At 42.7% G+C, this 27,818-nt stretch overlaps 1 protein-coding gene across 4 annotated transcripts in view; it reads right to left on the reverse strand.

Annotated features, from left to right (window-relative positions):
- LOC147152418 (SRSF protein kinase 3-like) overlaps nucleotides 1–23,807 on the reverse strand; it is a 53,883-nt gene extending 30,076 nt beyond the window's left edge. For 2 of the 4 annotated variants that reach the window (XM_086045883.1, XM_086045864.1), the window contains exons 1-9: nucleotides 23,296–23,807; nucleotides 14,329–14,428; nucleotides 2,913–4,162; nucleotides 2,695–2,803; nucleotides 2,523–2,610; nucleotides 1,510–1,597; nucleotides 1,307–1,413; nucleotides 1,069–1,234; nucleotides 763–788 (exon numbers count right to left, since the gene is read on the reverse strand). In XM_086045883.1, the coding sequence (XP_085902009.1) occupies nucleotides 763–788; nucleotides 1,069–1,234; nucleotides 1,307–1,413; nucleotides 1,510–1,597; nucleotides 2,523–2,610; nucleotides 2,695–2,803; nucleotides 2,913–4,162; nucleotides 14,329–14,428; nucleotides 23,296–23,305 (1,944 nt within the window). In that variant the 5' untranslated portion in view covers nucleotides 23,306–23,807. The remainder of the gene's footprint in view (nucleotides 1–762; nucleotides 789–1,068; nucleotides 1,235–1,306; nucleotides 1,414–1,509; nucleotides 1,598–2,522; nucleotides 2,611–2,694; nucleotides 2,804–2,912; nucleotides 4,163–14,328; nucleotides 14,429–23,295) is intronic. The other 2 variants (XM_086045891.1, XM_086045872.1) reach the window with 2 other exon arrangements.
- Nucleotides 23,808–27,818: the final 4,011 nt, after the last annotated feature.

Consider the following 27,818-nt stretch of genomic DNA (forward strand, 5'->3'; position numbering starts at 1 on the left):
GGTTAGGTGGAGAATACTTGGTGGCAGAGTATAGGAAAAGTGGATAGATTGTAAAGCTCCACCCTGTGGAAGTGGAACAAACGGCTTTGTGGATGTCTCAACATCACGCCTCCGCAAAGATCTAGGATGACAGGGAGCCAAACTCTACAGGGAAACCAGGGAGATATCAGGGGAAGCAGAGAAGACAAGATTCTGGCTCTGGTTAAGGAGGGGAGCGAACAAATTCTACAGGAGGTGGCAAGGGGATGCCCCTGCTCACTTCTCCAACACCAGGAGATGTTCTGGGATACGGGGCGAAACTTCAAGGAGTAGTGGTCCCCAGCTGGTGACCCTGTAGCTAACCCACTTTTTGGTAGGTAGTCAGGCTGTGCCTGACTCAGTGAAGTGGATGCCTCTGCCATGCATTGCACTTTATTTGGTATGCAGTCAGGTCTAGGCCAGACTCAGGGAGGTGGATGCTCCTGCCTTGCATAGCCCGAAATGGGCACTGGAGGAGGTGCGCCAAGCAGGATCCAGCAGGATCAGCAGCTTTCCCTGTCATGCAATACCTGTATACAGCAAAACGAGGAGCAGCTAATATTAGCCTCCGCTGCTTTTCGAAACGGCTTTCTTGTGTTTGTGTGTGACTGGGTGGTATGGAGTTGGTGATGACATTCAACTATTAGGCTGTTGCACTAAGTTTAGTCCAATAACTCAAAAGTCAAGAGACAAGACCTGAAGCAGAGCAACCGATCACAACACAGCAGGCATTTGGACACGTACCTGGACGTCCCTGGGAGCTGTGCTGACTGGAGGGATACCATGAGAAAGACAAAAAGAATGAAAGATAGAGAGATACGAGAAGACGGAACATGAGACCAGTAAACAGGAAGTGTAGAAAACAGACAAGTGAAGGTTAAAAGAAAACAGTAGACAATCAGGCAAAAATGACGTGGTCTAAAGACCAGAGAGCAAGTCTCGACTGAATGGGAGAAGCCTTAATGCAAGTGAGAGGAGAATCAAAAGATAATGTGACAAATTCTGCAACTTTCAAAGAGAAACTGACCACTGAAAGTGGCTGTTAGTTACCTGATGAGCCAGAAGGGGGCTGGGCTCCCGCTCTCTGCCAGATGGTGGCCTCAGCAGCGAGCCTCCTGATGTAGACCTCATCCACGTCCAGCAAGATGTTCTCCGGTTTTATGTCTGTGTGGATAATCTTACACTTTGTGTGCAGGTAGTCCAGACCCTGTAGCACCTGCAAACACGTCAACACAAACATACACCATATGCGACGCGACATCTTGTCTTGTGTGCATGTGTGTGTTACCTGTCTGATGATGCTCTTGACACATACCAGAGGAAGGCCCATATAGTTTGACTTGATGATCCATTTTAACAGCTGATGACCAAGAACTTCAAGAACCATACACACATCTAAAACAGGCTGAGGATAACAAAGACTCTGCAGGTAGACATGGTCAGACAGATAGGTAGATGTGGGTCAGTCAGGTGAGACAGGAGGAAGGATACGCACTCCATTGACTCCAGAAATCTTGAAGTCATCGATTAATTGGACAATCTTCTCCCTGTGGGGGTCAGATGGGTCACTGTCCCTCACCTGGACAAAGAGAAACCCTGTGTGGGGCTTTTGGCTGTTGACATGACAGGCAAAATGAAAGACTGGGTATTGCTTAATCCAAGACCAGATGGAAGACTGGGTGTGGTAGTAAGTGTGGGACAAGGTAACAGATTGGGTGTGGGTCTTGTTGTGTTACAAAGTGTAGTATTGGGTGCGGTACTAAAAGTGCGATTTAGTTGAGTAATCGTTGCAGGACTCTGTGTGGGTCTTAATGTACGATTACGCATAGGCCTACTTCTTGGATTGGATGCAGGACAAGGTACAAGACTAGGTGCTGGGCTAGATGTTACGATAAAGTGCAGGACAACATGCAAGACTAGTTGAAGCATTAAATGTAAATTAGGTGTAGGACTATGTGTAGGATTAGGGGAAGAGAGTCAGTGCAGATCTAGTGCAGGACAAGGTACAGGACTGGGTGCGGGGCTAGATGTTACGATAATGTGCAGGACAACAAACAGGACAAGGTGAAGCATTAAATGTAAGATTAGGTGTAGGACTATGTGTAGGATTAGGTGAAGGGAGTCAGTGCAGAGCTAGTGCAGGACAAGGTGCAATATTATGTGTAGGACAAGGCAGGACTAAATGCAGGATTAGGACCAGGACAAGGTGTTAAGACTAAATGCATGACTATATATAGGACTAGGTACAAAGCTAAATCCAGGACTAGATTTAGCATTACATGTAAGAATACATGTAGGACTTGGTACATTATTATGCCTAGGCCAATGTGTTTGACTAAGTGTAGGATTAGGTCAGGGCAAAGTGTGAGAGTACAGTATGTGCAGGACTAGGTACAGGAGTAGGGGCAAAACTACATCCAGCATTAGGTGTAAAACAAGGTTTATGGCTTTGACAAAGTGCAGGATGAGGTGCAAGATGTGATGCTCTAAGGCTTGAAACTCACACATCTGAGCAGTTTGATCTCATCCAGTGCAGTCTCTGTGTAATGGGGTGCGCTCTTCACCACCTTCAACGCCACAAAGCGTTTCTTCCTGACAAACAAAGGAAAGGCACATGGTCAGAAGACATGACTGCAGATGGAGGTAGAGAAAAAAGTCAAATGTACAAAGTCATACTGCAGGTCCCAGCAGAGCCAGACAGTAGAGAAGTGTCCCCAGCCAAGTTTGCGGACCACATGGTACCGCCCATTAAAGAGGTCCCCTATGGTGACAGGGTAGTAACCACCTGGAACACAAGGACCAGAACAGTCACACATATCCTGCATTCATCTGATGGTCACATGGGGCTAAACCTTCCTGGATGACCAGATATGGTCTTATGTTGAAAACATCACCTTTGCAGTAATCTGACGGGTTTTCCTGCTCTTCATCATCAGAGCCCAGAAGCTGAGAAGGGGGCAGGGTTAACTCTGTAGGTGGCGGGCTCAGAGAAGCCGGTAATGGCATGGCTGTGCACGTATGAACTGATGACATAACAGAACTTGAAGGGTTATGGTTTGAGTTTGGAAGGGAGCTGGCGGAGGGGGGGATCTGAGGGGAGTAGAGATGGGATGAGGAGACACTGGTGGTGAAGCTCACAGAGGTGAGCAGTAATGGGTTCAGGTGAGAGGGGCTTAATGGAGGAGTAGTGGAGGCTTTAGCTGGGCACAAGGTAGTGGTTTCGGCTGTTGCAAAACGAGATTTCGAATTTTCAAACGTTAAATGAGGCCATTCAACACTTGATGGTGACTGGCTAGTGCTATGAGTGGGACTCTGTGATGGGACAGGATGTAACTGGTTGTGGGCAAAAATCTTAGATAAGACAGGATGTGCATGACTGTGGGCAGGGTTTCGAGATGGCATCCAAAATGAATGACTGTGGGTGGGGCACTGCGATGGGACATCAAGTGACAGGTTGTTGGTGGGGTTCTGAGATGGGACAGAAAGTGACTGGCTATGGGCAGGGCTCTGAGGTGGGACAGGAAGTGACTGGCTATGGGCAGGGTTCTGAGATGAGATGGTAGGTAAATGCCTTCTCTGAGGTGAAACAGGAAGTGATTTGCTTTGGGAAGGACTGTGAGTCAAGACAGAAAATGGATGGCTGTAGGCTGGATTGTGAGCTCGGACAGGAAGTGACTGGCTGTGGAAGAGGCTCTGATCTGGGTCAGGAAGTGAATAACTGTGGGTGGGGATCTGACCTGGATCAGACAGTGCCTGACTGTGGGAGGGAGCTGGGACAGAAAATAAATACCTGCTCTGAGGAGAAACAGGACGTGGATTGCTGTGGGCGGGACTCTGCGTTGGGACAACAAGTGGCTGGCTGTGGGCAGGCCTCTCGCTTGTAATAGGAAGCGACTGGCTTTGGGTGGGCTTGTGATGTGTAATAGAAAGTGGCTGGCTGAGGTGTGTCTCTTGCAGGGAGATAAGAGGAAGGAGCATGGCGCTGTGAGGAACGTCTTTAGGACACTGGGGGCAATCTAAAGTGGTATGTGTCAAATCTTTGGTCGGGGGGTCCAGGTCAGGTGCAGCTGTTTTGGGAATGAAAGGCGGGACTGAGAGGTCTTCCTGCATCCGGGGTTGTGGTCTGTCACAAAGGCCATCAGAACTAGAAGAGACAAAGACCCTCAGCAAGCACACCACTATTGAAAGAAGGCAAGGTTTCACTAACACATTTACTACTTCCGACTGATGAGTGCCATCATAACAGCATTTTCACTGGTTCCAGCAAGCATGATATCGGGTAGAGCTGGGCGATATGATAATATATATCGTGAAGACCATAGATAACATTTTACCGTGTCACTTTTCAATTGTAGTGTCTATCATCATTTGACATCTGCAGTAAACTGCATGTAATTAATACATCAAATGCAGCTTGATTTGATGAACAAAAGCTCATACCGCACCGCTGCCATCAGGTGGCAGGCTGAACAACAACAGAAGGAAGTGAATCACAATACATAGTCAATGTACATAAATATATGGTGCAAAATTAAATCTAAGTGTCAATTAAAACTAATAAATGTGAAGTAAGTGAATGCAAATCAATACTACTGCGCTGGGAAAGAATAAACTAACAACAACAAATCCATATTTACAGTAGAGCCCACTTTTTTATTTTATATTCTGAAATCAATTTCTCTCAGAAACAGTTTTTATGCCTCTTATTTGGACTGATCTACATTTGTGCAAACATATTTCAGCTACTTCTGTTTACATTTGAACATTTTATAACAGCAGCATTACTGGATGCATTCATCATTTGATACATGTCCGTTTAATGTCACTTCAAAATAAAGTAAGAAAAGTTAAGCAATCACAGTTGTAAATTCTTTTATAGAATACTGAAAATATATCAAATTACAAAAATGGACAATATTGGGTTACGTTTTATCCGTACCGCCCAGCGCTAGATATGGGTGTTGAACAGGAATGGGAATTTTGACTAATTTGCCCGCCGACTCGTCTCAAATTTTATTTGCGACTAGTCGACTAGTATATAAGCAAGAATACTTGAAATTTAATACATATTGAATTCAAAGTTTACAATGCAATTGCTTTGTGTATTTAGGGGCTATTTTAGCCCAAACATTCAGGACAGTTTATTACTTTAAATTCTATTGATGAACAACTGACTGAATAAAGGTAAACAATTGAAAGAGAAATGCATTTCTGATACATTTGCCAATGCAATGCATGTCATTTAATATGAAAAATGTAATGAGTAGTGGTACTGACTCCCAGTCCAGCAGGGTCTCATTCACCAGCACCATGTTAGCTGCAAGTAACTGCAAGTTTTCAGTTGTGTGTCTTTCCTCCAAGGCGCATGTCTGAAGCACACAGCTGCGGAGATGTCCTTTGTCCACATATGACACGTTATAGTCATCTAAGATTCGGTGGCTATGGGCATCCATCCATTTGTAGTTATGGCCACATACAGTAGTTGACCCGCTCAAATGCTCGTAGCATCTCCTCTTTCATTTGGTTATCGTTACTCTTGAGTTGGGTCGTGATTACATATACATATATATAAACATATATATACATATATATATATATATATATAAACATATATATACATATATATATATATATATATATATATATATATATATATATATATATATACACACACATATATATATATATATATATATACACACACATATATATATATATATATATACATATATATATATATATACATATATGTATATAGATATATATACACATACATATATACATATATATATACACGTACACGCATATGTACATATATATACACATACACGCATATATACATATATAAACACATACACGCATATATACATATATATACACACATACACGCATATATACATATATATACACACATACACGCATATATACATATATACACACATACACGCATATATACATATACATATATATATATATATACATATATATATATATATACATGTATATATGCATATATATACATATATATGCATATACATATATATACATATATATATACACATATACATATACATATACATATATATATATATATATACACATATATATGGTTTCTCTGTGCCTTGTCATGTCTTCTTAACACATTTTATCAGGTTGTGCACTTTGTGTGGGTGTGTGTGAATGATTGCTGATGTACTAATGGATATCTGTCTTGGGTTTGTTGGGAGGGAGGGCATGAACGGATTTTTTTTTTTTTTTCTTCTAATTATCTATGTTTTGCTTTGAATGTTTTAAAGCACTTTGAGTTGCATTTTTATGTATGAAAAGTGCTATATAAATAAAATGTGATTGATTGATTGATTCATTCATTTCCAATGAATGAATTACTTCATTCAACTTCATTCCAACGCATTCCACGGTTTCCATTCAGCTTTCTTCGCCTTCACACGCAATTTCTCCAGAAATTGCATTTTCTAGTATCACTATGATATTGCTTCTTTTTTGGAACTCCAAAATTTGGCGCGTCGCTACTTCCACATACTTCATCTGATTCACTCCGTTCGAACTTTAAACTGTTCCAAAAAATCATGCCATGGCTGCTCCTTTTTGTTTTCTCCCCTAACCTTTATGGTTCCCCCCAAATTCAACTTTTTTCAGCCCCAAAAACCCCGTTCATTTCCATCGGCACATTCAAACTGTAACTACTTCCACATACTTCATCCGATTCACCCCGTTCGAATTTCAAATTATTCCAAAAATCCACGCCATCAAAACTTGTATATATATATTTTTTTGCCCCTAACATTTACGGTTCCTCCAAAATTAAACTTTTTTCACCCCCAAAAACACCATTAATTTCCAATGGCACATTCAACACTTCCCCATTAACTGCGTTGGTTCGATTCCAGCCCATTCCACAATATTTCATAGAGGTCATTCAACTTCATTCTACTTCATTCAACTTCATTCAGCTCATTCAACTCACATTTCACATCACCCACAATTCCTACTTCCCAAAAAATCAAATTATTCAACCTTAATAAAACTATTCAAAAAATCACCATTCATTTCCAATGCCACATTCAACAACTATTCCCCATTCATTTCCATTTGCACATTCAACTTTTCACATTTACACCATTTCAATTTCCACAAATTCAAGTCATTCAACTCATTCAGCTCACATTAGACTTTTCAACCCCCCCAAAATTCCTACTTCCCACACATTCAACTCATTCACCCTTAAAAAAAACCTATAAAAATTCAACAATTCACGATTAATTTCCATTGACACATTCAACTTTTCACAGTTACACCATTCCAATTTACACAAATTCAAGTCATTCAATTCATTCAGCTCACGTTCAGCTTTTCAACACCACCAAAATTCCTACTTCCCACACATTCAAATCATTCACCCTTAAAAAACCCACACAATTCCACTATTGACCATTAATTTCCATTGGAACATTCGACTTTTCACATTTACACCTTCCCAATTTCCACAAATTCAAGTCATTCAACTCAAATTCAGCTTTTCAACAACCTCCAAATTCCTACTTCCCACACATTCAACTCATTCACGCTTGAAAAAAACACAAAAATTAAACTATTCACCATTCATTTCCATTGGCAGATTTACCTTTTCTAAATGTGAAAAGCTTCAGCTTTTCAACACCCCACAAATTCTGACTTTCCACACATTCAACTCATCCACACTTAAGAAACCCACGAAAATTCAAGTATTTACCATTCATTTACATTGGCAGATTTAACTTTTAGCATTTACACCGTACCAAATTCCACAAATTCAAGTCATTAAACTCATTCAGCTTAGATTTAGCTTTTCAACACCCCCAAAATTCCTACTTCCCAAACATTCAACTCATTCACGCTTGAAAAAACCACAAAAATTAAACTATTTCACCATTCATTTCCATTTCCATCCAGTAGGAATTTTGGGGGTGTTGAAAAGCTGAATGTGAGTTGAATGACTTGAATGACTTGAATTTGTAAAAATTGGGAAGGTGTAAATGTGAAAAGTTTAATGTTCAACTTGTCATATATATACATATATATATATATATATATACATCCATACATACATTTACATACATACATGTATGTATGTATACATATATATATATATATACACATACATACATGTATGTATGTATACATATATACATATACATATATATGTGTGTATATATATGTGTGTATATATGTGTATATATATATATATATTCGACTTCCGGCGCCGCGCGAGTGGCAGCCCGCTACAGTAGCTCCGGCTCATCGGTGAGCCTTTTCGTGTGTTTTTGTTCTTTAATATTACTCTACCTCATACCTTTTTCGTATAATTGATAGTCGTAACTTGCGTAGCAATGGACACCCAAACTGCGGTATTCTTGCTGCTGCTGATGGCTATTTTTTGCGCGATCGTGTCCGGCGACTTGGCTCGGAGCCGAGCCCCCATTGTTTACAGCCGGAATCAGCTGTTAGCACTCCGTGCTAACCATGCGCCGGCTCCCGGGGCGAGACCCGATATCCCCCGTGAGCTGAGGAGGAAGAGACGGGGATCTCGTGCGGGGGTTAAACGCAGGGAAAGGAGGAGACGATACCATCCCGTCCTCCCGTCTGTTATCATGGGGAATGTTAGATCGCTCCCCAACAAGATGGACGAGCTAGCGGCGCTTACCCGGCACGAGAGGGACTTCCGGGAGGCTAGCCTGATGCTATTCACGGAGTCGTGGCTAACAACGCTAACACCGAACGCGGTCGTAGAATTGGACGGCTTCCAAATCATACGCGCGGACAGGACGCTGGAGAGTGGAAAGAGGAAAGGAGGAGGGCTGGCTGTGTTTGTGAACGATAGATGGTGTAATCCTGGGCACATCACGATTAAGGAGCAGCTTTGCAGCAGGGATATTGAGCTGCTAGCTGTTGGCATGAGGCCATTCTACATCCCGCGAGAGTTTAGTCACGTGATCGCGGTGACTGTCTACGTCCCACCAGCTGCCAGCAGCGACACAGCCTGTGATGTCTTGACTGCAGCAGTGAGCAGGCTACAAACACAGCACCCAAATGCCCTGGTACTCATCTCCGGTGACTTCAATCATGCCTCCCCTTCCTCCTCTCTGCCTTCATTCACACAGTATGTCACCTGCCACACCAGAGACAATAAAACACTGGACCTTTTCTATGCCAACACCAAGGAGGCATACACATCACTGCCCCTCCCCCCGCTGGGCAAAGCTGATCACAACCTGGTGGCTCTCCAGTCTGTGTACAAACCTCTGGTCCGCAGGCAGCCAGCTGTGACCCGCACGGTTCAGAGATGGTCTGGAGAGGCCGAGGAGGCCTTAAAGGACTGCTTCAGCACAACTGTGTGGGAAGTATTCAGCGATGCTCACGGGGAAGACATTAGTAGTCTAACGGACACTGTTACAGACTATATAAATTTCTGCATGGAGAACACCATACCCACCAGGACAGTAAGGTGTTTCTCCAACAACAAACCCTGGATCACACCAGACATAAAAGCTCTCCTGAAGGAGAAGAGGAGGGCTTTTGCGTCAGGCAACATAGAGGAGCGGAGGACTGTGCAGCGCCAGCTGAGGAGGAGGATCAGAGAGGGGAAAAGGTCCTACAGGAAGAGGATGGAGGAGCAGCTGCTGCAGAATAACGCCAGGGGAGTCTGGAGGGGCCTGAAGACCATCTCAGGCCACGGACAACCCAAGACCCGGACTGGGGGGGACCTGCAGTGGGCAAATGAGCTAAATCTCTTTTTCAATAGGTTCGATCAGATGCCTGCCTCCACTCCGTCTCTCCTGCTGCAGTCTCCACCTACTCCTCCTGCTGGGCGTGTCACCCCCTCCCCTCTTTTCTCCACAGTCTCCAGCTCCCAGCTACACCAGATAGCCACCACTCCTTCCTGTCCAGCCTTGGCCTTCACAACATCTCAGGTGAGGAACCAGCTGAAGAAGATGAAGGCGAGGAAGGCAGCGGGTCCAGATGGCATCAGCCCCCAGCTCCTCAAATCCTGCGCAGACCAGCTGTGTGGAATTGTCCAGCACATGTTCAACCTGAGCCTGAAGCTGGGCAGGGTCCCCCAGCTATGGAAAACATCCTGCCTGGTCCCGGTGCCAAAGACCCCCCACCCGAAGGAGCTCAACAGCTTCAGACCGGTGGCGCTGACGTCTCACCTGATGAAGACCCTGGAGAGACTGGTCCTTGTCCACCTGCGCCCCCTGGTGAGCTCCTCAATGGACCCACTCCAGTTCGCATACCAGCCTGGCATCAGTGTGGATGATGCCATCATCTACCTCCTCCACACTTCACTCTCCCACCTGGAGAAGGCGGGGAGCACTGTGAGGATCATGTTCTTTGATTTCTCCAGTGCTTTCAACACCATCCAGCCCACCCTACTGGGAGACAAGCTGGAGCGGGCGGGGGTGGCGCACCACCTCACCACATGGATCCAGGACTACCTCACAAACCGGCCACAGTATGTGAGGACACAGGACTGTGTGTCTGACGTGCTCCTCTGCAGCACGGGGGCCCCACAGGGAACTGTCTTGGCTCCCTTCCTGTTCACCCTCTACACCTCGGACTTCAACTACAACACCCCTACCTGTCACCTGCAGAAGTTCTCTGACGACTCTGCGATTGTCGGCCTCATCACAGGCGGAGATGATCGGGAGTACAGAGAACTTACTCAGGGTTTTGTGGACTGGTGCCAGCAGAACCGCCTCCTGATCAATGCGGGGAAATCCAAAGAAATGGTGGTGGATTTCGGTAGGCGCCAGCACTCTTCACCTGCACCAGTGAACATCCGGGGAACAGATGTTGAGAGAGTCTCAACTTACAAGTACCTGGGTGTTCATCTGAACAATAAACTGGACTGGTGCGACAACACAGACGCCCTCTATAGGAAAAGTCAGGGCAGACTCTTCTTACTCAGGAGACTGAGGTCTTTTGGGGTTCAGGGGACACTCCTCAGGAACTTTTATGACTCGGTGGTTGCATCGGTCATCTTCCAGGGAGTGGTCACCTGGGCAGGCGGCGTCTCGGCCCGGGACAAGAAGCGGCTGGACAAACTGGTCAAGAGGGCCGGCTCTGTCCTGGGCTGCTCCCTGGCCTCTGTGGACTCGGTGGGGGACAGGAGGATGTTGGCCAAGCTGTCATCAATGCTGGGCAACCCGGACCACCCCCTCCAGGGCACCCTAACAGCACTCCACAGCACCTTCAGTGACAGACTGTTACACCCTCGCTGTGCAAAGGAGAGATTCCGCCGTTCCTTCTTGCCTGCTGCTGTCAGACTCTTTAACAAGAACATTGTGTAGTCTCTACAAACTGGCGGTCATTAGTGCAATTGTGCAGTCCTGCACCTGAGCTCGTATCGTGCAATACCCAATATTCCCCACTACTGTAATACCGTGCAATACTCAACATTCCCCACTACTGTTAGTCTAGTTTTATTTTTATCCAATGCTGTTCCTTACATTTCACTACAGCACTGCAGCACTGTCACTTAGAGTATTTTTTCCTCTGTACTATGTACAGGCCGAAATGAGTGTTCCTCATATTTTTTATGTAGATGTAGGTTGGTGTGTATACACATGTGTATATACACATGTTACTGCGTATATCTACATAGGTTTGATTCTAAATGTTTGCCGTCAATGTTATACATTAATGGCCACATTATGCCGCCGCCCCTGTGTGACCTATATCTTTGCTACTGTAACAATGAAAATTTCCCCACTGTGGGATCAATAAAGGCATTCTTATTCTTATTCTTATTATATATGTAAATGTATATATATATATATATATATATATATATATATATATATATAAATGTATATATATATATGTATATAAATATATATATAAATACATATATATATATATATACATTTACATATAAATATATATATATACATATACATGTAAATATATATATGTGTGTATATATATATATATATATATATACATTTACATATAAATATATATATATACATATACATGTAAATATATATATGTGTGTATATATATATATATATATATATATATATATTTATATGTATATGTATGTATGTAACCGTCTATGATTTATCAAACGTTTTGTATTTTATTAGTCGGTTAAACACTGCATTAAGTATCACACATCTTGTTCCTCACGCCTCTGACTCCTCTTGACAGCGGAAGGGAGACGGGTATTCGCAGAACGCTATGATAATGCTGCCGCGGTCGCTTTCATCCACCCTAGCTTTCAGCTTTCTAACATGCTACATCCTTGATCCTTTTAACCTTGCATGGTTAAAACTTCCCGCGTGTAAAAAAACAAACCAAAAAAAAAAAACGCACCGTGTACATGTTTTGGCTGCCGTCGTTTGTTGCAGCGCATATCTGAGGAAGTGTTTGATGGCTGTCGGTGTATCACCATTGTAAGAGTTGACTTAAATTTACTTGCCTTCAAAGTTTGAACACTCACACAGAGACAATAGTGTGCGACTACTTGACCCATGACAAATAAAAATGCATCTGTGTAAAGTTGTCAAGTTCTCAAATATTAAGAGAATGAATTCGGCTGTATGTTTTGAACCAATAGACAGAAGAAAAGATGTTTAATGATGAGTTGAATTCGTTAAAAAAATACATTAGAAAAGTATCTTAGAACAAAAATGGAACTCATATCCGCAATCGCAATTAGATTATTTTCCATAATCGTTCATCCCGAGTCTATTGTGCTATAAAAATGCCGGATGGCGTCGTCAAGTATTCCTAAAATTTAGATAATCACTCCTACCGTCAGGTTTCATGTTCTTCCTAGGAGAAGGGGGATGGGAGGTACATTAGTGGCTGACAATGCAGTCATCCTGTGAGCCTCCAGTGCGACTTCTATCACAACTCTACTACCGTAAAACAAAACCGATTATCACCAAAATGTACTATTTTTATGCAGGTTTCCGCACGTAATCATTCTCTGAAAATTTTAGAATGAAACTCGCATTATTCTGGATGACAAGTCACGTCTTAAGGTGACTGTGTATATTTGTTAAATGCATTTGGATATTAATCAGGCAACGCTTCCGACGCGACGATCTTGCAAAATATTGTGAGTCTCCTTCTCATATTTTCAGATTGGGGTTATCATATTTATGTCTACATACATTTTGGTAACAATCGGTCATGTTTTTTGTTCAATAAGTGACGGAATGTTGCCCCTCAACAAGGGAAATATGGACAGGCACCTCACATCATCCAAAATATTGTGAGATTATCACATGCCCATACCTGCGCACAGAAATTTGGGGGAAAATTGGTTATGTTGTATGGATGTAGAGTTGTGATCGAAGTTGCATTGGAGGCTCACATGCTGACTGCATTGTCAGCCATTGCGCTGTGAATATCTCCCCCAACCCCGCCGTGTTATTTGGGCTACAGTATCTCTGCCATATGCACGTATGCTCGGTGCACGTAAAACGATAGCGGCACAACAATGTGATGTCATGGCTAACTATACTCAACTGTGGCTAAGAGAGTTTTATTCCGTTAAGACACATTGGCTAATAGGTTTCATGACCCAGCGCCATCACTGATTATTAGTGTGTCTTTTTTAATATTTGTGATTTTTGAGCAGACATGGGTATACTTGTTGATCAGTGCACACACATTTGGATGACATCAAGCTGGCTTTGGCGGGGTATACCCCAATTATCCATTTACGCTGCACTCACATTGGCAGATATCTGATATGCATGCGCTTTTATCTGACATTCGATTCCACATATTTTTTCACTTTACGCCTACTTGATGCATATCACAACTGCAACTCAGAAAAATAAATGGGAAGTATGCTGTGTGAATGCAACAAATTACAAAATATATCACCTCCGTCGCCATAATATCAGGGAGAAAAAACTTGGCTGGATACTCATGCCGGATCGTGTGTGACACTGAGACACACAGGTACACAAATGACTGACTCCTTGAGATGTATGGAAATAGACTGAAGAGTGTGTGTGCATGTGTTTGTGTGTGTTGTGGTATCATAATTCAGCGTGTGTTTCTATTAATGGCTGTGACTGGCTGTGGCCTCACAACTAAACCTCTGTGAGTCAGTTGGACAGCAGCTATCTTACCACAAAGGACAGAGGAAGGGGGCTGGAGCCTGGACAGCCTAGCTAAGCTTAGTACAGTTGAAGTGTGCACTGGAAGAGCTGTGCAGGTCGCATATGAAATGTGTGCAGAGAACACTAAACCATTCATAAATTCAGAGTCCATGTGCGTACGTCTCACCAGGTCTCCTCAGTGCGGCCCCTACGGTGCTTTTTGCCTCGCCGCCTGTGCTTCTTGGTTCCGGAGGCGGGGCTTGCACGTGCAATCCTGCCGGAGGCTGCTGGAAGAAGATATACATGGTCAGCAAAAAGCCACCGAATCAAACTGGCTTCAATGTAACTTGACTTGATTGTGTCATGTGGGAAGCAACCATGTACAGAAAAATGTAAATAACCTACTCATACTACAAGTCGTCAAATTGTTGGGTAAGTAACACACGCACACACGCTCACGTCCATAAGCAGATAAAGTATGTGCACGCCTGCATTGAACACTAATGAAAGCTCATCTTTCTATTTTATGGCGGTTGGCAACAACCTGTGATGCATTAACGCCACCTTCTGAAATAGAGTGCGGGTCTGAATAATTCTATCCTATCGTAGGGTTGCACGGTATACCAGTGTCACGTGGGTACTACATAGAGTGCGTGTGACGTGGGCGGAAGTAGAGAAAGGCGGGCATGACATGGGAGTGAACTAAGTGGGAGGGAATAATAAAAACACTGCTTGACCTTCCCGAACCTGTTTTCATCATTGAGGCTACGAAATTCCAGCCTCCAGAAAATTTTTGTTTTGAAAGACCCGCCGAGTGGACAGAATGGAAAAAGCGGTTCTCACGGTACAGGACGGCCACTAAACTGGACAAAGAAGATGGACCTGTTCAGGTTAGCACATTAGTGTACGCCAGGGGTCTTCAATCGTGTTCCTCGGGGGCCGGCATCCTGTCTGTTTTCCATCTCTTCCTGCTGCAACACACACCTGATTCAAATGGTCAGGATTATCATTCAGCTTCTGCAGACATTGCTGATTATCTGATCATTTGAATCAGTTGTGTTGCAGCAGGGAGAGAATGAAAAAAGGCAGGACACCGCCCCTCGAGAAAGAGGATTGAAGACCCCTGGTGTACGCGCTCGGGAAAGAGGCAGAGTACATCCTCAGCTCTTTCACCTATGACGAGGGGGAAAATGAGTCGGATTATGAGGCTGTGTTTGCGAAATTTGATGCATACTATATCCCGAGACGCAATGTTATTCATGAACGGTCTTGCTTCAATCAGAGAATGCAGCGCCCGGGGGGCGTGCAGAGACTTTTATTCGCGCACTTTATGAACTCTATGAGTACTGCGCGTTCGGCATTAGCCGGAAGGAGAACATACGAGACAGAATCATGGTTGGCATTCTGGACAAAGACCCGTCCCAGAGGCTACAGATGGTTCCCAATCTCACCCTGGAGATGGCAGCGAGGGAAGCACGACAGTCAGAGGAGGTAAAAGCCCAAATAAGCCAGCAAGGAAGTGAGCAGACAAGGGTAAAGGTTACACAACCTGACTCTGTTATTAGAGGGCAGAATGTAAACAACCTACTTAGTAGACCACGGCTTTAACTGTGGAGCTAGTGAAGCGCATGTTCGAGGTCCACAGCAGCAAACAGGAGTTCAGTCTGCTGAAAACACAGCCGTTGAAAATAGCACTGCAGGATGATGCCCAACCTTATGCGGTCTACACTGCACAAAGAGTTCCCATTCCCCTCCTGAGGTCAGTGAAATAGGAGTTAGCCCAGATGGAACCAACGACATCATCGAGGCTGTGACTAAGCCGACGGAGTGATGTGCCCCGATGTTGCAAAAAGTCTGGACGAACACGCATCTGCGTTGATCTGAAGAAGCTCAACAAAGCAGTGAAAAGAGAGAGCCGACAGCAGAAGAAATGACAACTCAGCTCAACTGTTCCGCAGTGTTCTCGTCCCTGGATGCTGCATCAGGGTTCTGGCATATCCTGCTGGATAAAGACAGCCAGGGGTTGACCACATTAATCACTAGGGTTGGGCACCAAAAATCCGGAATCGAATGGAACCGGTTACATCATTCCGGTTCTCACGAAACCGTTCAGATTTTAGAATGTCAGTGCTAAGTTTCGATTCCTAGTTAGCCGCGCGGAAGAGCTACTAACTAAGTATGACTGATTAAAAAAAAAAAAAATGTGTGCGCGCACGGCGCGCACCTTCGGGCTCCTGCCGCCAAAGCTGCATAGCAATAGCATTTAAGCTTGCCCCCACTCGCGCTCAGCTTCGCGGCTCGCTTCGTCCCGGCCGGCAAGCGAGGGTAGCGGCGGCGGCGGTGACTCTGAGCGGTCCCTTCCCACAGATCACTACAGCTGCGGTGGCCGCTGGGACACCACGGTGGCAGTTGCCCTTCACGGTATCTGTGATCCTACCGGGGCCGGGCCGGCCCGGCCGGCTCAATCGGCCGACGCCTAGCCATAGAACTGACGCAATCGGCTCATCATGACCCAAAGTCAGAATCGGCTAAGTACCAGTACCTCTAATTGCAACATTGAGCCAACAAGTTGAACACACAAATGCACATATCTAGCTAATATTTCGCTTATATCATACGCAGCTGCAGCATAAATAATGTGCATACAGATACATCAAATGGTACCATATGATTACACATATTGCTTAGATTTGATACTTTCCTTGCTTGCTCTTAAAATGCAGCGTTGTGTTTGTCATATTTATTTTCTTTATAAAGCAAGACAAGGTTAGCCAATCAATTCAGTAGTTCAGTAGCATGCTTTCAGTAACAGCTGCAATATTGTTTTGTCTTGAACTTCTCAAAAATAAAGCTCTTGTGAAAAATAATACAAAACAATTTCTTGAAATAAATATACTGGTTAAAAACAGCCCTTTGAGTAATCCATGGTAAAGTTCACAAATAGTAAAAAGATCATGAACTTGAAGAACAGAGAAGTTCATGTGATTTGTCCAAAAATTGTTTTTTTTGTGTTAAGAATTGAAATCGAGAATCGTTATGAACCGGAATTGAATCAAAGAACCAGAATAGGAACCGGAATCGTCCAAATTCAAACGATTCCCAACCCCATACGGACGATACTGCTTCAAACGTCTCCTTTTTGGATTCACTAGTGCCCGAGATCTTTCAAAGGAAGATGGTTGAGACCCTGGAAGTGTTACAGGGAGTAGCCGTCTAAATGCACGACACGGCAGAACAATGACTGAACATGACGAGCGGCTGAAGAAGGTGAGGGAGCGGCTGGAGGCTTCGGGCCTCAAGTTGAACACAGATAAGTGTGTGCTTAGGAAGGAGGAGCTGCACTTCCTTGGTCAGGTGATCAACAAAGATGGTGTGTGGCCCGACCCAGACAAATTGTCAGCAATCAATAATCTTGGCCAGCCAGAAAACAGCCAGGAGATGCGAAGAGCACTAGGCATAATAAATTATCTAGGTATATATATCCCTGACCTGTCTACAGTGGCCCAACCCCCGTATGAACTACTAAAATCAGATGCCGTGTGGTCATGGGCCCTGCATAGCAGACAGCCTTTGATAGAGTCTCTTGACATCGTCTCCTACTTTGGTTTACTATGATGTAAACAAGAGGACGGAATCTCAGCAGATGCAAGCAGCTACGGGATTGTGGGTGTCCTGTTGCAGCTCCATGATTGCGACTGGAGACCGGTGGCGTACTGTTCAAGACAGCTGACCAAGGCTGAGTCAAGGTACACTCAAATAGAAAGAGTGCCTGGCGAGCATATGGGCAAGCGAGAGATTTCAGACTTACCTATATGGTCTACCATCCTTTACACTTATCACTGACCACAAACAGCTCATACCACTGATGAACTCTAAGGACCTTGACAATGTTCCCCTCCGCTGTGAGAGACTTTTAATGCGGTTGATGAGGTTCAACCCAGAGGCTGTGTACACACCGGAAAAAAACCCTGGTTGTGGCGGACATGCTGTCTAGGAGCCCACAGAGGGGCACAGAACTCAGCCAAGACAGTCAGATGTATGTGGAGTGCTATGTAGCGGCGGTGATGAGCAGTGTCCCAGCATCGCCCAATAAAATGGGACTGTATACGGGCAGAGACTGCGGCAGACCAGCAACTGCAATACGTGATCAGGTACATACATGGGGGCTAGCATGAACACTTACTGCAAACATGCACCGGTGTTAGGGAGTACTTTCCCGTTAGGAGTGAATTGTCTGAGTGACAGGTTAGTAACAAGGGGGTGTAGGATAGTGATATCGGAAACGATCAGGTCAAAGATGCTAGGTCGTATACATGAGGGACATCTAGGGATTAACAAATGCCGAGATAGAGCCAATGCTTCAATATGGTGGCCTGGCATGGCGTCACAAAATCACAGCGAAGAGAGAGAACTTTATGTACTGTCGTGGGCAGAGGAGAGCACAAACCAGTGAACCTCTCCTGCCGACTCCCCTTCCTGATAGACCGTGGAATAAAATCGCCGTGGATTAGGGGTGGGCGATATGACGATATTAGATCGTTAAGTGATTTAACGTGTTCACGATATCATAAAGCCGAAACATCGTTTGATCGTTTACATGGCACATTCTAAACGGTTTAGCTTTATAGCGGCGCAAAGCCACTAACGCGTATACCCGACCAACCAATCACAGCACGCACAGTGCTTAGTACGTGACACTCCCCGCCTCCCTATTTATTTGTATAGCGGGAGGCTAAGTCAGCACGAAGCAGAGTTGGTCCCGGAAAAGAAACTCCACCTCCACAGTGTCGATTTGGTTTGGCTTTTCCTCGGAGGAGAAAGCGCAAACCAATTATTTGCAAAGTTTGCAGAGACTCGGTTCGGACGTCAGATGGCAACACGACAAACCTGTTTACCGGTAATCACTTGCAGGGACAGAGACAGCACCCAAAAACTACGGGGACAGCCAAAGCAAACGGAGATCAGACACATGCAGTGTTGGTCAAGTTACTTCCAAAATGTAATACATTACATATTACTAGTTACTTGCATGTGAAAGTAATGTTTCTTTACAATATTACTCTATTTGGAGAGTAATGCGTTACTCAAGTTTAAGTTACTTTTAAAAAAATCGAGGATTCATTTATTTAATAATGATTTCAAGACCTTAAAAGGAAAATGCAAAATTTGCTGCCATACTCTAGCTGGTAAAGTTAACTTATGAGCATATTTAACTATATAGTGTGGTCTATACTATTAAACGTTACGACTCTATGGTGTGGTGGGACATCACTACCTTTGATCAATAAGATTTATTTTTTAAATATAAATATTGGAACTGATATTTTCTCCAGTAAAGAAATAATCACAGACTGTAAACCACAAATGAAATTATCATTATTCTCAAATTAATTTACACACTGGGGGCGGCATGGCTCATTGGTAGAGTGGTCCTTTCCCAACCGGCAGGTTGTGGGTTCAATCCCCGGCCATTGTGACCATGTTGAAGTATCCTTGAGCAAGATACTGAACCCCCAGTTGCTCCCGATGCTGCGTTATCAGGAGGTAGATGGGGTTCAGTGTGAAGCGCTTTGAGTACCAAAGGTAGAAAAGCGCTATACAAGTGACAGTCCATTTGCCATTTACACACAAATAATAGTGATGCATAACATATAATCGATAATTGGTCTAACAAGATAGATGGATAGATAGATAGAAACACACAGACAGGGTATGTGTAATAAAAGCAAAAATATGTATTGAAGTCAAAACTGACCTGACTAAATGTTTTTTCCTTTTTCATTATTATTTTTTCTATTTATAATAATTGAAAGTTCAGTTAGTTCTAATTTTCTTTTACTACATGGAGACAAAGTTTCGAGGTGATTTGAGAAAAAAAAGGTCAATAAGAAACGAGCGCATCAGACTCTAATAATGGCGTCTATTGTAGTTTGTCCGATTGATGGTGCCGTAGCGTGACGTCATTTGTCACCGACAGATGATTTGTATTTTGATTGTGAACAGCCAATCAGAATCACTATGTTTTATATATGGTAATTGATGGCACTAAGTTCATTAAATCATATCTAAAAAGCACAGTGACTTATTTTTTTGCAGTTTATTTGCTTCGTTTTACTTAGGTTTGTTCTTGCTTGGATTTTGTGTCTATGATTTGCATTTTATTTTATGAAACCGTGACAGTGATTATTGTCACAAACAATAACTTCTCAACCCTCTTGGGTATTGTCAAAGACAATCGAATTGCATGGCAGAGAATTGACTCGCGCACTCACGTTGTCACGTGAAGCTCCAAGTGCGACAGGAACATTTTATTGAAGTATTGCTGGAAGTAATAGCTTATGATCAAGCGATGTTAAAAACAGACCTACATGTTAAATGTAAAATACAGATGTCAACATATGTATTTAGTCCCGAAATTTGTAACGTGTTACCCGACTCAGTAACTGTAATAATATTACCAAAAAAATCGGAGTAACAAGTTACATTACGTAGTTACTACCTAAATGTAATATATTACTGTACTGCGTTACTTTTGTAACATGTTACCCCCAACACTGGACACATGGTAGCCAGAGGCAGCCGCTAGCTCCAAGCTAATGCAACCCACGGTAACACAGTCATTAACAAGGGCACTCGATGTGAAAAAACAAGCAAGCAGTGTAAAGGAGTAACTGAGGCATTGACTTATTATTACCTTGCTGAAGACATGATTCCCATTAAAACAGTGGAAAACAAGGGCTTTAAAAGACTCTTCAAAGTACTAGACCTGCGTTACGTGCTGTGTTTTTATGTTTACATTATGTTACCTTTTATGTTTACATTCACTCACATTTTGATAAAAATTGTCACTATTCAAATTAAAACCTGTTCAGAAAGCTTAGCTGACTTAAAATGTCTTTTTTTTTTTCTTTCAGAGTTTACACACATTTTAAATATGTTTTATATGTTTAACATGAGGAAAATGGTCAGAAATGTGCAAATTAGTCTTAAAAAACAATTTAAATAAACAATCATGATAAAATCGTGATCTTATTTTTTTTAAATCGTGATATGATATTTTTGCCAGATCATCCACCCCTAGCGTAGATCAATGTGAACACGAGGGTCAGGGTTATCTATAGCTGACTTCTACTCCAGGTTCTTGGAAATATTTCACATGCCTACCACAACATCCAGACAGGTGGAGTTGAAATTAAAGGCCACATTTGCTAGGCACAGGAAAGCGGAAGAGGTCAGTGTCAGAGTCAGTGACGATGGGCCGCAGTTCAGCAGTGACAGCTTCAGACAGTTTGCTCGTAAGATGGACTTTGTACACACGACCTCTAGCCCATAACCCTCAAGGGGATGGCCATGCAGAGCGTGCGGTTCAAACTGCAAAAAGGATCCTGAACCAACCTGAACCTCTGCTGGCTCTCATGGCTTACAGATCCTCTCCACACAGCAGCACAGGAGTCAGCCCGGCTGAGCTGTTGATGGGCAGGAAGATCCGGACAACACAACCGACCATGGATAAGAACTTACAGCCGAAATGGCCAAACAGAGAGCAAGTCAGGGCTTGTGATGCGGCAGAGAAAAGCAAACAGGTGTTCTATTTTACTCACACCATTGTAGCGAGAAGACCATGTTCTCACCAAGCTAGACAACCAAAAGGACTACACCTGCTGTTGGTGGCAGGCGGAAGCTCCACACAGCGATCTACACCTCTGTGTCGGGTCGGTCTTGAGCCATTTGTTAAAAAAGAAAGAATCTTTTCAGTGAACGTGAGTGAATGAATCATTTCATGATGAAAATTTGAGGTGTAGTAGTTAAAGGGTTTGCTTTGCCACCTACTACTGCAATCAGAACGAGAAAAGGTGTTTTACTTGATTTTTGGTGAATATTTGTGTCAATTTAGCACATACTCATCCTTGATTTGGCTCCAACTTCTCCAACATGACCTACCTATATGACAAAAATTTGAGGTGTTGTAGTTTGAGGCTTTGCTTTGCCATCTACTACAGGAATCAGAATGAGAAAAAAGTGTTTCGCCTGATTTTTTATGAATATTTGTGTCAATTTAGCACTATATTCATCCTTAAATTGGCTCCAACTTCTCCAAAATAACCTATATAACGAAAATTTGAGGTGTAGTAGTTACAGGCTTTGCTTTGCCATCTACTACAGCAATCAGAATGAGAAAAAGATTTTCACCTGATTTTTTATGAATATTTGTGTCAATTTAGCACTACACTCATTCTTGAATTGGCTCCAACTTCTCCAAAAGGACCTATATGACAACAATTTGAGGTGTAGTAGCTAGAGGCTTTGCTTTGCCATCTACTACATCAATCAGAATGAGAAAAGGTGTTTCACCTAATTTTTTTATGAATATTTGTGTCAATTTAGCACTATATTCATCCTTGAATTGGCTCCAACTTCTCCAAAATGACCTATATGGTGAAAATTTGAGGTGTACAAGTTAGAGGCTTTGCCATCTACTACAGCAATCTGAATGAGAAAAGGTGTTTCACCTGATTTTTTTGTGAATATTTGTGTCAATTTAGCACTATATCCATCCTTAAATTGGCTCCAACTTCTCCGAAATGGCCTATATGACGAAAATTTGAGGTGTAGTAGTTAGAGGCTTTGCCATCTACTACAGTAATCAGAATGAGAAAAGGTGTTTCACCTGATTTTTTATGAATATTTGTGTCAATTCAGCACTATACTCATCCTTGAATTGGCTCCAACTTCTCCAAAATGACCTATATGACGAAAATGTGAGGTGTAGTAGTTAGAGGCTTTGCTTTGCCATCGACTACAGCAATCAGAATGAGAAAAAGTGTTTCACCTGATTTCTTATGAATATTTGTGTCAATTTAGCACTATACTCATCCTTGAATTGGCTCCAACTTCTGCAAAATGATCTATATAACAAAAATATGAGGTGTAGTAGTTAGATGTCTCCCTTTTCCATCTACTGCAGCAATCAGAATGATAAAATGTTAATTAACTGATTTTCGTGTATATTTTTGTCTATTTATGACACCCTCCAACATGAAATTTGTGGACGGTCCCTAACTCGTGAATATCGAACGTCAAGTCAACTTTTTCTCGCTAAGCAAGCGACCGATTTCAGTACCCGCACACCAAACTGATCCGCATCATACTTTACCTATGAGCATTGTGGCTTCCAAACCCAAGCAGGTCAGCGGGGACTGTCCCGGTTGACTGTTAGCCTTTAGCCTCGTTAGCTAAACGACTCGAGAGACAGTCCTGCTTTTCAAGTGGTTCAAAGCGGTTCAAAACCGGGTCAGGGTCTCATCTGATCCGTGAGGTGCGTCGTTACACCAGCTGACGCTCTGCGTCTGTTAGCCTGTCAGACGTTGGCCTCGAAAGCTCGCTGCACAGCACGCCGGGATCAAAACAGCGGCTTTCCCCACTGCCGGGTGAAAATCGGTTCAATGGCGTGTCTGTGGCAGAGCCTCTTGGGTTATTCTTGGTGTGTTACTCTCGATCCGAGCGTTCAGAGCCCTGAACAGCTGCTGGCAGCCTGACACCTGACACCTGACAGCCAGCTGCTTAGCGCATGCGCAGTGGTCAAGTTGAGCGTATAACCTAATAAAATGTTAAATCAAAGTAATAATCAAAGTAAAGAAAGAAAATAAAAAACACTCATATTAGTGCAAAACTAGTAATTTAACACCAATAAAGCTTCGACGTAAATGAGTATCTTTTGTTAGTTTTGTTTTTTGTTTTTTTCTGCTTTTCGGAGTAAGACCTGGTTGCAGAGCGCAGTTCAAGGCGTGGATCACAAACGTTTGACGTATTAATTCTTGACATCAAAGTGCCTTCTTTGTTTGTGTGTGTTAAACAATTTCTTCGGCGGCTTTAATGATGCGTCGTCTTATGACGTCACATTTTTAAAACATAACTTCACATTGAAAATTACAAACTATCCACTGACTGAAACCCAAATACGTACAAACCTCGACTACACATTGTTCCACCTTATGGAACAACAGAACAATAAAAATAAATCAAAAAACTCTATTCAAACAAAGGTGGTATGACAAGGGAATAATATTTGTAGCTGACCTTATGGATAATTCTGGATCAATTATGCCACTCGACTCTTTTCATACCTGTCAACTTAGATGTTTTCCCCGTATTTTATAGGTTTTTTGATCATTTCAAATTGTGTACGCCGTATAAACATTTTTTAAAAATCAAAACTCGTTTTTTGTTGGACCGATCTCGTCTTGCCCATTTCGGCTCTAATCCGGAGCGTCCGTTAGCGATCGATTGCGACAATAAACTTCGGTCGACTTTCACGAGCATAGCGCACTAAAATCGTGCTATTCCAGCCCCCTTAGCTCAACATATTAAAAAAAACACTTTCATATTCAGATGTGAAGATAACTTTACCAGAAATTCGAATTGGCCATTATAAAATTGGAGATAAAAAATGCTATTACAAAGTCATTCAAACGAGATACAAAGAAATCTTCTTTTTTGATCTAGTAAAAGCTATAAACATAAGAACTAGTGAAATAAATCTAAGAATTTCAAATAAACAATTATAATTATAATTATAATTATAATTTATTAAATTAAATTTATCCCGGCTCCGGCCTCCCTGTGTGGAGTTTGCATGTTCTCCCCGTGCCTGCGTGGGTTTTCTCCGGGCACTCCGGTTTCCTCCCACATTCCAAAAACATGCATGGTAAGTTGATTGGATACTCTAAATTGCCCCTAGGTGTGATTGTGAGTGCGGATGTTTGTCTCTGTGTGCCCTGCGATTGGCTGGCAACCAGTTCAGGGTGTCCCCCGCCTACTGCCCAAAGACAGCTGGGATAGGCTCCAGCACGCCCCGCGACCCTTGTGAGGAGAAGCGGTACAGATAATGGATGGATGGATAAATTAAATTTATGAAGTGGCCAATTCATCCATCCAACCATCCATTATCAATACCGCTTATCCTCACAAGGCACAGGGAGTGCTGGAGCCTATCCCAGCTGTCTTCGGGCAGTAGGCGGGGGACACCTCAAATTAGTTGCCAATTTTTTGCCAGCCAATCGCAGGGCACACAGAGACAAACATCCGCACTCATAATTACACCTAGGGGCAATTTAGAGAGTCCAATCAATTTACCATGCATGTTTTTGGAATGTGGGAAGAAATCGGAGTACCCGGAGAAAACCCATGCAAGCATGGGTAGAACATGCAAACTCCATACAGGGAGGCCAGAGCCGGGATCGAACCCACGACCTCTGAACTGTGAGGCGGACGTGCTAACCAGTCGACCACCCATGGCCAATTCATTCAAAAGCTAAAGAGCTGCAATTCAAAATTAGCCATAATTACTACCAAGATGCTGAGACTTTATGCAAGAGATTTGGGTTTGATGTGGAGCCATGTGTTTTTTGTCATACAAACTATGAGACTGTTGAACATCTTTTTACTCATGTCCAGTTGTCAAACTATTTTGGAAATATTTGTTTGATTGGCTAAAAAATAATATCATAAATATCACTCCCTTTAATAAAGAACAAATTATTTTATTCAAAGATGAATCCCCCCCGTTGTCAAATTTGATAAATACAATAATTATACTGGTAAATACCATATTCACTCAAGCAAATGGAGAAATAAGTGCCCGTCACTAAAATGTTTCCAAAAGGAGTCGAACTAATATTTCCAATCTTTAATCCTAATGGTAGAATGAAGTGAAAAGAAAATGGTTTGGTGGAAACTGCAAAACAATATTATTGGTTGAAAGTGAAGAGTCCAATGATTGTTACCTTCAAATTTTGTTTTTACTTTATTTTATCTTTTTAAACACTTAAAGCAATTTTTGTAAAAAATATTTTTGAAAAAGCCTTGCAAATGTTCCTTTTCTGTTTCTAATGTATCAAGACAATGTTTTCTGAAGAATGTCAGATGTTTTCCTGTTTGAGAATGTATGTTCGAGAATGTATATAAATAAAACATTTAAAAACAAACAAAACAAAAAAAAACACCTCAACTATACAGGAGCACGCCCAGCTGGGGCCATGTGGTACTACACATCCCACTCACCATTTCGAAGTGGAGGACGTCTTTTAGCCACAACTTTTGAACCCAATGGCCTAGAGTAGGGCTATTCAACTAAATTATTCAGGGGACCACAATATCAAAAACCCAATGGGCCGGGGGCCGAATATATATTTGTCGGTCCACTCTGTATTAAACTAGCGAATTTCTAAATCAACCTTTCTGTTTTTCAGTTTCAATAGCGCCATGTTTACAGACCGAGTTATGGCATTTTTTGAATTTGGATGATTCCAGTTCCAATTACGGTTCTTCGATTCGATTTCGGTTCTTAACACAAAAAAAAAAAAAAAAAGAGGACTTACTTTTGAACAAATAACATGAGCTTCTCAGTTCGTTAATTTCATGATTTTTTTACTGTTTGTGAACTTTACTATGAGTAACTCAAAGGGCTGTTTTTAACCAGTACTGTATATTTATTTTTTATATTTTTTGTACTATATTTCACAAGAGCTTAAGTTTTGAGAAGCCCAAGACAACACAATAATGCAGCTGTTACGGAAGCATTGTACCATTTGATCAGCTAACCTTTCTTTAGAAAGAAAAAAAATATCATTCTTTTTATATATATGGGCTAACCCCTGGCACGGTGGACGACTGGTTAGCACGTCCGCCTCACAGTTCAGAGGTCGTGGGTTCGATCCCGGCTCCGGCCTCCCTGTGTGGAGTTTGCATGTTCTCCCCGTGCCTGTGTGGGTTTTCTCCGGGTACCCCGGTTTCCTCCCACATTCCAAAAGCATGCATGGTAAGTTGATTGGACTCTTTAAATTGCCCCTAGGTGTGATTGTGAGTGTGGTTGTTTGTCTCTGTGTGCCCTGCGATTGGCTGGCAACCAATTCAGGGTGTCCCCCACCTACTGCCCGACGACAGCTGGGATAGGCTCCAGCACGCCCGCGACCCTTGTGAGGATAAGCGGTATGGATGATGAATGAATGAATGTGTGTGTATATATATATATATATATATATATATATATATATATATATATATATATATATATATATATATATATATATATATATATATATATATATATTATTATGGCTGTCAAATGATTAAAAATTTTAATCGAGTTAATCACATCATGTCATGTCATCTTCCAAACCGCTTATCCTATACAGGGTCGCGGGGAGTTGCTGGAGCCTATCCCAGCCGTCAATGGGCGAAGGCAGACTACACCCCGAACTGGTCGCCAGCCAGTCGCAGGGCACACATAGACACTGTCACTGAGCGGGAAGAGTTAATCACATCTTAAAAAATAATTAATTGTACTAGTGTGGTGCTGCAGCCATTCGCAAACGCAATATGCGATGATGTTTGGCGCAACCGTGTCAAGTCGGGCTGCCTCAAACAATTATTTTGCCAGTCGACTAATCACCAACAGTAGTGCTGTGTTGCATGAACACTATGAAACCACCTAGAATTACAGAAAAGAAAAAAAAAACACTTGAAAACATTTCACTTTTTTGAGCACGTACGCTGCTTCCCCTTTTGTTTCTGTTTGAAGTCAGGCCCAATAAACATACTTCATGTTACGCCGTTACATCTGACGGACAATTTCCGTCCATAGTCCATCACGGTCCCCTCTGGGAACTGTATCATCAG

The sequence above is a fragment of the Filicampus tigris genome, chromosome 1 (genome assembly GCF_054856515.1).
Source record: "Filicampus tigris isolate MCC_2025a chromosome 1, RoL_Ftig_1.0, whole genome shotgun sequence".
NCBI classification, from domain to species: Eukaryota; Metazoa; Chordata; class Actinopteri; order Syngnathiformes; family Syngnathidae; genus Filicampus; species Filicampus tigris.